This window comes from Cottoperca gobio, chromosome 17 (assembly GCF_900634415.1).
Source record: "Cottoperca gobio chromosome 17, fCotGob3.1, whole genome shotgun sequence".
NCBI classification, from domain to species: Eukaryota; Metazoa; Chordata; class Actinopteri; order Perciformes; family Bovichtidae; genus Cottoperca; species Cottoperca gobio.
This window is the reverse complement of record NC_041371.1, coordinates 5,398,036-5,410,696: the sequence shown is the minus strand read 5'-3', so window position 1 is coordinate 5,410,696 and position 12,661 is coordinate 5,398,036. Positions and strand designations below refer to the sequence as shown.

The 12,661-nt window shown below is 39.1% G+C and overlaps 1 protein-coding gene across 1 annotated transcript in view; it reads left to right on the top strand.

The window, feature by feature from the left end:
- The window catches only part of LOC115021959 (protein APCDD1), a 15,771-nt gene extending 6,085 nt beyond the window's left edge, over positions 1-9,686 (top strand). The window contains 5 exon segments of the mRNA XM_029452701.1: positions 236-422; positions 1,253-1,442; positions 1,444-1,779; positions 7,309-7,630; positions 7,732-9,686. Coding sequence (XP_029308561.1) covers positions 236-422; positions 1,253-1,442; positions 1,444-1,779; positions 7,309-7,630; positions 7,732-8,195 — 1,499 coding nt within the window. The 3' untranslated portion in view covers positions 8,196-9,686.
- The last annotated feature ends 2,975 nt before the right edge of the window (positions 9,687-12,661 follow it).

Here is a 12,661-nt window from a genome sequence, read left to right as displayed (position 1 = left end):
GAAGAGCTAAAAGAAAGAAGTTCTGACAGACTAAACTCTTTCTTAAGTGGTTTATTAAACCTAACCCTAACCCTCAAAATGTACGTTTTTAACAATAAAACACTGAATCCTGAATCGTTTCCACGTAACGCAAACATCTTGTGAATTAAACTTCTGTTATTTATATATATTGTTTTATTCCCAAACAATCCTTCCTAAACTAAAATCTGTTTTTGTGTCCTTATTGTTCCTGCAGGCTGGGCTGAAGGCGGTTCCTCTCTCCACTACTCAGACGGTCGGTCCCCCCGTCTCTCTCTGGAGAAAGCCTTCGGCCGGTCGCTCAGAGACTCCCAGTGCCAACACATGTTGAAGCACCTCCACAATGGAGCCCGCATCACTGTGCAGATGCCTCCCAACGTAGAGGGTCACTGGGTGTCCACCAGGTAAACTATCGACTTGTGTTTTCATTGCATCCCAAGGAGGCGTGTGTGTATTGCAAATTTACTTTTGTTTAATAGGAAGGCAGGAAGTTTTGACATGCAAAATCCAATGCAACCTCCCCTTATGTTTAAACATGACATGTATGTAGCCTAAAATAGTTTAAATGATTGACACTGTCGTAAATGTTTTGTTTAAACTATACCGTCAGCTGCTCACAAGCTGCACATACTGCACTATATGTAACAACACTGCCGACATTTCTCAAAACGTACTATATTTGGTTTATATGAGTCATTTCTGTCACTTCATGCTCAACACGGTACAGTCTGAGCTACCTCTAATATAAGCTCTCACTTCCTGTTTGGAAGATACATACAACCAATAAAAGAGTGTAATGTATTAATACATTGAGTGGTTATTCCATTAAGAGTATAAATACAGTAAACAAACTAATGGTAAAGTCTACAATGGAGTAAATCTCCGGTATGGCCCTGAAGGGTCAGGAGCTTACAGGAGGCTCAATAGAAAGTCCACTTATACCGTACATGTTTGGAAATGGAAATGGAGGATTTGAATCGAATCCACTTGTTATCGTCACACATGTACACAGCAGAGCACACACAAGTTAATAATAATTTATTTTTTAAAGCTTGATATATATTGTGCAATGCAAAAGTAACACAAATGAGGAACAGGCTTGCTGCAGACTGAAACGCACACTAAACAGTTCTCTGAGCTCTGGAGTGGACCAACTTAAAACCTCTTGGTATTTATGTAAACATGTTCTGCATGTGGACTTGAGCGGTGTTTAATCTAAAAACTTCTGTTGCAGCTGTGAGGTGAGACCAGGCCCGGAGTTCCTGACGCGCTCCTACAGTTTCTACTCCAACAACAGCTTCCAGGCTCACCAGTTCTACTACGAGGACAACCACTGCACCAAACCCTCCTACACTCTGGTGATCCGCGGTCGTCAGCGCTCACGGCAGGCCTCCTGGATCATCCGCGGCGGCACAGAGGCGGAAGTACCACCTCCACCGCGTCCAGATGGTTTGTCACACGGCCACCGTGGCCAAAGAGCTCAGCCAGAGGCTCAACCGCAGCTGCAGAGGGGCCGTGAAGGGCCCCTGGGAGCCCAGTGTGACCTACGAGCTGTGGAGCGAGGAGGGCGGCTACGACTGCTCCAGGGAGCTTAACTTTGCCATGCATGAGCTGCAGCTGCTGAGGGTGGAGAAGCAGTACCTGCACCACAACCTGGATCACCTGGTGGAGGAGCTGTTTCTGGGAGACATCCACACTGAGCCGTCCCAGAGGCTTTACTACAAGCCGTCCAGCTACCAGACCGCCCTGCAAAACGCCAAGGTAAGCCCTGATGATCGCCTCAGTTAGAGTTTAGAGGGATGAGAGATACAGCTGTATTTTGTGCTAATTAGCAAACGTTGTTAGCATGCTTACAGCTGCATTTAACATGACTGTAGACTCTTGGTCTTGCTTCTTGTTGAATACTGGAGTGTTTCACATCTTCAGGCCTCAAAAATCAATCTTTGCTTGAGCTTCTCCTATAATTAAAGAGAACATCTGAATTAATAAGTAGTATCTGTAGAGAGAATTAGTTTTCTAGTATCCTTAAATGAATAGTCTGCAGTTCTTGTCACTGTTAACGTGGAGAGAGTTGCACGCAGAGTTACCAGTAGAAGCAGCTTGTGCAGTCCACTGCGTCTTGTGTTTATTGGACTGCACGACTAAGCCAGAAGTAGAGTTTCTGTTTTTTGTTTTTCTGTCCAGAGGACGCAGCTCGGCGGAGAACCTCCTCTGAACTTAACTCCAACTGTGTCGAGCTTTCACACCGCAAAGACCACACACACCAAAAACAGCATGAACTGACCTTGAGAACAGTCTTGTTTTATGAGAGTTTATCTTGAGCGTAGCCTCCGCAAGCCTGTGAGGAGAACTGGGTAAAATAATATTTGAAAGTAAGTCCTCGTGTTTGTGTTTCAGAGCGATTTGTATGATCGGAAAAATCAATGAATGCTGAACAAGTGCAGAAGTCAAGTTATTGTAATGTTCACTTGTGATACAATCTGTGTTCTGCAGTTGTAAACTCGACCTATCTGCGTCAACAAACCGCCATCTAAGACTTCTCCAAATACTTTTTAATCCATATCTGATTTAGGATCAGTGTGTATGTCAACAATCTTTCCCTTCCACACTAAACATTTGCACTGGTAGAAACCAGAAACTATGTCAAATACTGACTTCATCACCCGACTCTAGCGTCAAGAAAGAGCCCTTTCTTTCCTCCGCTGTGCTTACGGGATGTAATTTCTCTATTTACGCTGCTGAACAGCAGTTTCTCCGCTGGCTGAAACCCTAGAGTGATGTTTTCACTGTCACCCTCTACAGAGATTACAATGAAATCCTGTTCAGGTCCGCTGTCTAAATAAACACCCATTTGTACAGGGATGATGGGGCTTGGTGTTGCTGATCAGAATGTAAACAGTGTGGAGTGAGGTTCTGTGATCAGACGAGCTCTCCTGTGGAGCTGTAATGACCAGAGCTGCTCCCCTTAAGCCCCTCTGGCCCGCAGAGGCGCAATGTGAAACCCGGCCTATCTCTGGGAGCGATCAACATGTGGTATTCCTAGAATTTGGAATCATGCGGCCATATGAATTATTCCAGTGAGCACATACCAGGTCTGATTTCATGCATGCCTGAGTTTAAATCAAAGTGTTGCATGTGCTCTGTTTCTCCTCAAGCTTTCCTCAATGAGAAGGAAGGTGTTGGACACACTGTGCTTCACATTGTCTTAAAGGGTCAGTTCACTAAAGGATAAATAAGCGTATTTCCTCTCTTAACAGATCGTTTTGTTTTTTACTTGCCAAGGTTGTGAGAGATCTGTTTTTCTGCTGCCATCCAAATATATAATGGAGGTGAATGCATCTTTTGGTGAACATGAACATGGTGAAGCGTTCAGCAGCTTAAGAGCCAAATGTTTCCATCAGGAGTTGGTTGGGCATCAGAACGGAGCTCAAAGGAGAGTGAATATAGTTGACAAGGCTTTACACACAGTTTTCCACACATGCAGTAGTAATGTGAGCCCTATGAACACACTTTGATGTGTACAATCAGTGGAATTCCCCTTTTTTAAATTCAACAAATGGCCAGAAACACGACTCCAAATCAATGCTAATATTGTTTCATGTCTGCTGAATGTATATATAGAAAACTATTTGCTAACATGATCTTTAGATCTGAATCTGAAAACCTCCACGCATAGACCCAACACCCTCGGCTTGATCCTTGCAGAGGTAATATTGTATTTTGTCATTTGAGTGAACCGTCTCTTTAAATGAGGTATTAGCTTCTAGCGTTCTTTTTCTTTTTTAGAACGTCATAACTCATTTTATCGCTTTGGTCAAACGTTGAGCCCCATTGGTCACCATCTGTGCACGAGCAGTACATTCTATACTCTTCTGGTGTAACGGTGGTAGAAAACACTTCACTCCTTCCTACACAAAAAGCTCTAAATCCGACCATCTCTTGAGGTTGTAATGGTTTCTTTTCAGGGGCTTTTATTGCCATGGTGACTATCCAATCCATTAATCTTAAGTGGCGTACCCAGAGCTGGTCCCAGTCCAGAACATTTGCTGGTGCCAGTACGTTCATTCGTGGTTATTGGGTGGATCTCAGTAGTGATGCAGGAGCAGGGCGGCAGACTTTGTTTTTAAATTTGTTTCCAATCTGTTTTCTGTTGGCGGCCGCGTCCTCGCTGAGGAACGACCGCTTGATAATGACGCTTGTTACGAAGGGATCTGCGTTTTACTAGTGTTATTGTTGGTGGAGAGTTTCGGTGTTTATCACGCTGTTGCACGTCTCCCCTCGGGCAGAGGTGGATGTGTCATGCTGGCCTGGGTTCGGTTTATGTTTTGTTTTCGTTGCTACTTCTTTCTGAGCCTATAAGCCTTTTGAAATACATTTTAAAACTTGAGCAATGAAACCAGATGGACTAAGATATAAGACTCTTATTATGAATTCCTGGGAAGTCGTCTTACGGGAGAGATGCTGGCTCTGAGGATCCCAACGTGGAAAAACAGGAGAGTAGTCGCTGGCGGAGGAAGTATTCAGATCCTTTACTGAAGTAAAAGTACTAATAAATACTCAATTCCTGCATGCAAACCCTTACTTAAGTAAAAGTATATCACAAAAGGTACTTAAAGTATGAAAAGTGGAAGTACTCGTATGTTTTTACTAGTATTTATGATGTTTTTGACTTAATATTAAGGTGTAGATGTTTACAGTTGTGCTAATTGTAACTCCTTTTTATATTCTGTTGGTTAGTTTAATCCACAGCAATCTATAAAATCATCATATGTTTGTAGCGGCGCTGCAAGATGCATTTTCCAGTAGGTTTTTAAAGAGTTTAGTTAGCTTAAGAAAAGTAGTATTTGAAGATGCAGTGGATGCGGATGGAAAACTGTGATCTGAAGAGTAACTGAAGCTGTCGGACAAACGCAGCGGAGTAAAAAGTATAAAGTTGTGTACTTAAGAACATTACTTTAGTAAATGTTCATAGTTACATTCCACCAATGGGTGTAGTGTTTTAAAGCCTGACGTGGTTTCTGTTCCTCGTAAAAACGGTTTGCTTCTGGACATCATCCTCCCCTGAACTATGGCGGTAATCCCCAAAATGCCAAAATGAAAGATGGCTGCCAAACAAAGTGAAACTGGGTTCTAATTCTCCTTGATCCGCTGCGGCTTGGATTGTGCCTCATTTGTACGTCAGTTTAAACAAAAGTGGCAGCCAAATGTAGCAGTAAAAAAAAAACTGAAATGTAATTTGTGTAAAGGCAATGGCAGTAATATCCTTCCTCATTTCCTCCATGTTTCTTCAATTCCAGTAAGGATATAAAATGCTTTGCTGCCAGCATGAAGAGCCAACTATTTATTACAACACGAGCTTGAACAGGTTGGACGTTGTGTGCCATTGCAAAGACCTTCGAATGTTTTTCACTGTTTAAATGGAAAGTTACAAAAGTTCACTGAGAGCTTCTTGTGACAACAATATTTTATTAAAGCGTCACTTTCTTTTATTGGATGTTTAGTTTCAACTTCCATCCTTGTAGATGTTAGTTGAGTCCAGCTGATGGACGACAACAAAACTTCTATTTTTGGTCATTCTTTCAAGTAAAAATGCTTCAGTTTTATTATACTTATTTATCACCTTCTCATCTAACTCCATTAATGTGTGCATGATGTTTAAACTCCGACACTGTGGAGACAGTTTCATTTATATTGAGTCAAGTTAGTTTTGTTTTACATGATTTGACTCCAGTGGAAAATGTTCAACAATCATCCTGTAAAACTTTGATTTAAATCATAATTGTGAATATCTGTGTTAAGTACGGTGTCAGTAAAAAGCTTTATTTGCAACCTGCTAATAATTGTATAAATATTGGGTTGTGTAAAGCTGTAACACTCAGCTGTGGGGATTACTGCTCGATTACAAACTGACATGTTCACCTTTTTTATTTGCGATTGTTTCGGGTTGATTTGAGGTTTTTTTTGCTTAAATCTCTGAACATTTATCTCTTAGTTTCCACACGTTGATGAAATCAAACCATATCTGAGGCAAGCAAGTTTTGTTTTGCCTCTCAGGCTGCATACAGTCCTACTTTATTGCTGTAGCGCGATGCAGACACTTCTCAGCTGCTGATCATTTGTCGGTATAATGCAGGGATTAGGATAAATAGATTCTGAATCGTGAAACCTTTGCTTGCACCATTCGTTGCCTTGGATGAGCTGTGGTACCATGAACAAGCTGGGAGATGGTTATCCATAGAAGGATGTTTTATGGGCTCAAAGTTCCCCTAACCCTAACCCTAACCCTGCTACATATTACTTATTCACACAAACACCGATGCAAAAGTGCAGTAAAAGTACTCGTACACACAAGGAGGCCTCCCCCGTTACCCTCTCGCTCTGCAGCGGTTACAGAGCTGCGCTGGGATTATCTCATCTGTAGGATGTAGTGATGCTCAGGGGTTTACTTCCCATAAATCTCATGTGGACATAATGTTGCCTGGGGAAAGAGTGATTGGATTGGGGAGGTTAGGTCTTAAATGTTGACCACCCTCGAATAACAAAAACTCCTCCGCCTCCCTGGAGTTTAGTTTTTTGGAAGAGATGTAGTGGAATACAGTGCGATGAAAGCTTCCAGCTCTGAATCCGTCAGGCCGTCGAGTCTTTTCTGCAGCCACAGCTGTCCTGTCTGGGGATATTATGATCACATGCTGCTCCACTAAACCAGACGTGATGCGATCTTCACATGATTAATGGTCATCTCTAGTTATTTCTGTCAATATGAGGGTGAAGAATGAACGTCCCGCTGTTTGTGAGTAGCATGAAAGTTCAGCTCCCTGTTCGCTGTGGGACTTCCTGTTGTCATGGCTTAAGTTCGACCAGACATCTGTGTTTCACGGTAAAATGATGAGATCAGCCTGAGAAAATGCTGGAACCTCGTCTGGCTTCCAACACTCGAGAGATTCAGACCGAAGGAAATCGTTTTTTCCTCCTTCACCTCTGAACAGACGCCAGAAGTTTTATTTTTTTTGTGGATTTCATGATACAATATTCTGATGATGGATTCAAAAAGCTTTCAGCGCTGATGGATTTCATTTGACTTGAATTTCATACAGTGAAATAAATATTCTCAATAAGTATTTGTTTTCCTTCTTTATTAACAATCTTTATTTCACCCGGTTGTTGTTTTAATTAGTTTTTCATGCTTGCAGTAGTTTGGTTTTATTCCTCTAGGAATTACTTTATATTTTTAGTTGTATATATTCTATATGTTTATACTACGCTAACCTTTCCCTTCCCTTTTTCTTCCAGAACCATGACCATGGCTGCATCGCCTGTCGTATCATCTTCCGCTCAGATGAGTTCCACCCTCCCATCCTGGCGCCGCGGGCCGACCTGACTGTCGGGCTGTACGGTCAGTGGGTGAGCCAGCGCTGCGAAGTTCGCCCCGAGGTCCTCTTCCTCACCCGTCACTTCATCTTCCACGACAACAACCACACCTGGGAGGGCCTCTACTACCACTACTCTGACCCCATCTGTAAACACCCCACCTTCACCATCTACGCCCGCGGACGCTACAGCCGAGGACTTCACTCCACCCTCGTCATGGGCGGGACAGACTTTGTCTTCAAAGGTTGGTTCTCACTGCTGTTGTTTGAGATGTTTGAGATGTTTAATACTAAATATTCTCAGAGGAGTTGAAAGCTAACGGGTCGTCTTCTGTTCTTCCTCTAGTGAACCACATGAGAGTAACTCCCATGGACTTCGCCACCACTTCCCTGCTCAACGTCTTCAACGGTAACGAGTGTGGAGTGCAGGGGTCCTGGCAGGTCGGGGTGGAGCAGGACGTCACCTTAACCAACGGCTGTGTGGCACTGGGCATCCGTCTCCCCCACACAGAGTACGAGCTTTTCCGCATGGAGCAGGACGCCCACGGTCGCTACCTTCTCTACAACGGCCAGCGTCCCAGCGACGGCTCCAGCCCGGACCGGCCGGAGAAGCGGGCCACCTCCTACCAGATGCCCCTGGTGCAATGCTCGGCGAGCAGCCAGCCGTCCGAGTACAGCAGAGCGGACGACTTCGACAGGTCTCTGCTGCACCACAATGACTGCACAGGGTGGCACAGAGGCAGCCAGCAGCGCGTCACGGCGGCTCTCATCGCATTCGCCACGTCTCTGCTTCTCAGCTGGCAGAGCTAGAGAGACGCAACAAGGCAAGAGTGTGGATTACATGAGCAGGCAGCACATTTCAAACTTTTCACTTCTCTGATGTGAAAGAGGGTGAAAACTTGGTGAAAAAAAACTAAACTGATCCTCTGAACTTCTTCCCAGCTACCAAAGACTCGACACTGCTGCACCACAGAAACTTTAGCACTTTAGAGTGGAACCGAAGACCAAGCCGTCTGTGTTTCCACACATATCCACATAGACCTGAGAGTATGTTTTATACAGTGTATTTACCTACAACTTGGTACTGCAAAAAGACACGTTTTGATGTGTTGGAACCTTTTTTTTCTACAATGAACTCTCGACAATGAGCTCAAAGTCACGGTTTACAGTAAAAGGGAACTACACGACTTATACTACAGGAGTTTCTTTAAATGTTGCCTTACAGTAGGACGAACTCAGCACTAGGTATCCGTCATCTATTCAACATTATTTTGCAAACGATAAAGTCACACGCATCCCCACTGGCCGACACTTGACTTGGTTTCAGTTTTGAAATGATGTCATACTCAGATCGGGAAACTGCACCTGGAAAATTGGCATTTAGACTAATGTCTCAACAAATGAAGACTTGAAACACGCTGTTAAACTTTAAGGAGGGGGGGGGGGCGATATGGCTAAATTCAATAAACGTATATTATTGATTATGTTCACATGTGTAAAGATGTGTTAACCTTTAATTACAATTAGCTTGTAATCACTAAATAAACAGAAATTTGCCAAATATACTACAATGTGATCATTAAATGGAATAAATGCAAAGGGACCCAAATACATGTTTTGGGGGCTAGTTGTAGCTTAACTCGTGATTAAAATATGTATATACTATCATTAACTTTCATAGTGAAGTATCTGGGCAGTGAGTTTACTTTTTAAATATTGTAGTTACTCAAGTAACTAGTATTTAATGCTGACAATTACTGCATTAACATCTGCCCTTTTCTTTTCTTTCCTAGACATAAATAGGCCCTTGTTTTTGTTACGTGTTGGTCTTATCTGTAAAGACCATACATACAATAACTGTGTCTACTATACAACACTATAAATAATCCCTCAACTTCTTAAAACCGTGGTCTAAATGGACATTTGTGTAATTGTAACATGTCATGAAGCACTGTATAGCAGGCCACGTCTTACCCGTCCGGTGTGGCACAGCATCGGCGGCCTTCAGTTCTCCAGTGGGATCTCGGTTGCAGTTTTAATGAAGGTCACAATGTTGTCTCCCTCTGGACGGTGGACCGGTACCTGTTTGGGAACTAGCAGCAGGCTTCTACCGTTCCAAACCGGTTGAGATTGTGTTCAACAGAGAACAGACAAACGCATCACAGCGTACTCTAGTTCTTCAATGGAAAAACGTTTTATTGTCATTGATGGTGCAGCCTCTTGAAGATTGAATAACCTGTATAGGACTCCAAGAAGTGTCTTTTGTAACTGGATACATGTATAAGATTAAAGGTTTGATACTCTTAAATGTTGTGGACATTTTGAAGTATGTTGATTTTTTGGGGGATATTTCCTTTTCCTTTTTATATATTAATATATATGTTTATATATATTAATATAGATGTTTATATATAATATATATATATAGAGAGAGATACAGAAAGCAGACAACAGAGAGATGAGAGAGAGAGAGAGAGAGAGAGAGAGAGAGAGAGAGAGAGAGATAGATGAGAGATGAGAGAGAGAGAGAGAGAGAGAGAGAGAGATAGATGAGAGAGAGAGATAGATGAGAGAGAGAGAGAGAGAGAGAGAGAGAGAGAGAGAGAGATAGATGAGAGAGAGAGAGATAAAAAGAGAGAGAGACACAGAGAGAGATAGAGATAGAGAGAGAAACAGAGAGAGAGAAAAAGAGAGATGAGAGAGAGAGAGATACAAGAGAGAGAGAGATAGATAGAGATGTAGAGAGAGAGAGATATAGCCAAGAGAGAGAGATAGAGATAGAGAGAGAGATAGATATAGACAGAGAGAGATAGAGAGAGATAGAGAGAGAAGAGAAGAGAATCGAGAGAGAGATATATAGATATAGATAGAGAGAGACAGAGAGAGAAGATAGATAAGAGAGATGAGAAGAGAGAGATCTTAGAGAGAATAGAGAGAGACACCGAGAGATAGAGAGATAGATCCACAGAGAGAGAGAAGAGAGATATAGATATACACACATATATAGATATACCCATATATTATACTCAGATATGTAGAGATATACACATATAGATATATTACATATATGTAGATGTATATATATATAGATATACGTATATATAGATATATATATATATAATATATATATATACGTATAGATATAGATATGTATATATATATATATACGTATAGATATAGAGATACGTATATATATATAATAGATACGTATATAGATAGATATAGATGTATAGATAGATAGATATATACGGATATATATAGAGATACGTATAGAGATAGAGAGAGATAGTACGTAAGATATAGATGTATATATGATAGATAGATGTATATATATATATATATAGTATTCTATAGAGGAGATATATATAGAGAGGTAGATGTATATAGATATGGAGATGGAATATCTTATATATGTAGATGTAGATATATAGGTATAGATAGATAGAGAGAGATAGATGTAGGTATAGATATAGATAGAAGAGAGATATATATATACACAGATAATACACAGAGAGAGAGATCTATATATATACACAGATATAATAGAATATATATATATGGATGTATGTGTGTATATAGAATATAGAGATAGAGAGGTGGATAGAGATATATGTGGAGAGATACACATAGAGGAAGAGATATGATATATACACAATAGATATAGAGTATATATACACATTATATATATAGAGATAGATAATATATACATATAGATATATATATACATATCTATATATAACATATATATATATATATATACACAGATATATAATTTAATATATGTTTATATATATATTTATATATATATATATTATGTATGTGGTATATATATATACACATATATATATTATATATATGTTTATATATAGATTTATAGATAGAGATATATATATATATAGGTATGTGTGGTATATATAGAGATATACACATTATATATATATATATATATACATATTATAGATATAGATATATATACACATATATATATATATATACACATATATATATACACATATATATATTTATATATATGTTTATATATATATTTATATATATATATATGTATATATCTATATTTATATATATGTTTATATATATATTTATATATATGTTTATATATATATATATATATATATGTTTATATATATATAAATATGTTTATATATGTTTATATATGTGTAGATATGTTTATATATATATAAATATGTTTATATATATGTTTATATATGTGTAGATATATGTTTATATATGTGTATATATATGTTTATATATGTTTATATATAAATATGTTTATATATATTAATATATATAAACAATATATGTTAATATATAAATATATATTAATATAAACATATATTAATATATAAAACATATATTTATATATAAACATTAATATATATGTTTATATATATGTTTATATGTTTATATATTAATATATATAAATATATGTTTATATAAACATATATATAAACATATATATAAACATGTTTATATATATTAATATATAAACATGTTATATATATTAATATATAAACATATGTTTATATATATTAATATATATAAACATATGTTTATATATATTAAGATAGTTAGTACTGCATTGGTACAGCAGTCATCTCCAGGAACGTTGAGAAAACCCTGGTATAGTTGTCATTAAAAAAGTCACAAGAAAAGTGATTGAAATTCTAAAAGTATAGTAGGTGACAGTGATAATATAGTATGCCATTGTTTTATAAAAATGTTCATAATAAACCATGAAAGTCATAGTATTGTACGTCATAAAAGGCTATGCCAAAAGAATAAAAAAGGCACGGCTGTGTGTGGCGCACGCGTGTCATGAAAGCTGTTCTGATGCCGTTTGAAATCCGTACTGATGGGACAGTCGGTGCACTTCTTCTCATTGACGGGTTTAATAAGAGGACACAATTATCAAATTATCAGAGGTTTAATAGCGTTGCTACATCCATTCATAACTGAGGGAGTGGAAACGAAGGCGCGTGGATGTGCGCGCAGCCGCAGTGCTTTAGATTTGTAAAACAGAACCAAGCGTACGTGTCGCTTTATAAATCTTGTAAATATGAAGTGATAGAGAGTTCTGATTAGACATGAAAGAGCTGAGAAACATGTTATTCTCCTGCTCTACTGCCAAGAAGAGCAAAACCCAGTGGTGTTTTCCCACGCTACCCTGTCCTCAGGATGAATCATACTCTTTTACGCTTTAATAACATGATTGCAGGTTTCATGTTTGGGGGGAAATAAGCATGGTGTAAAGAAGG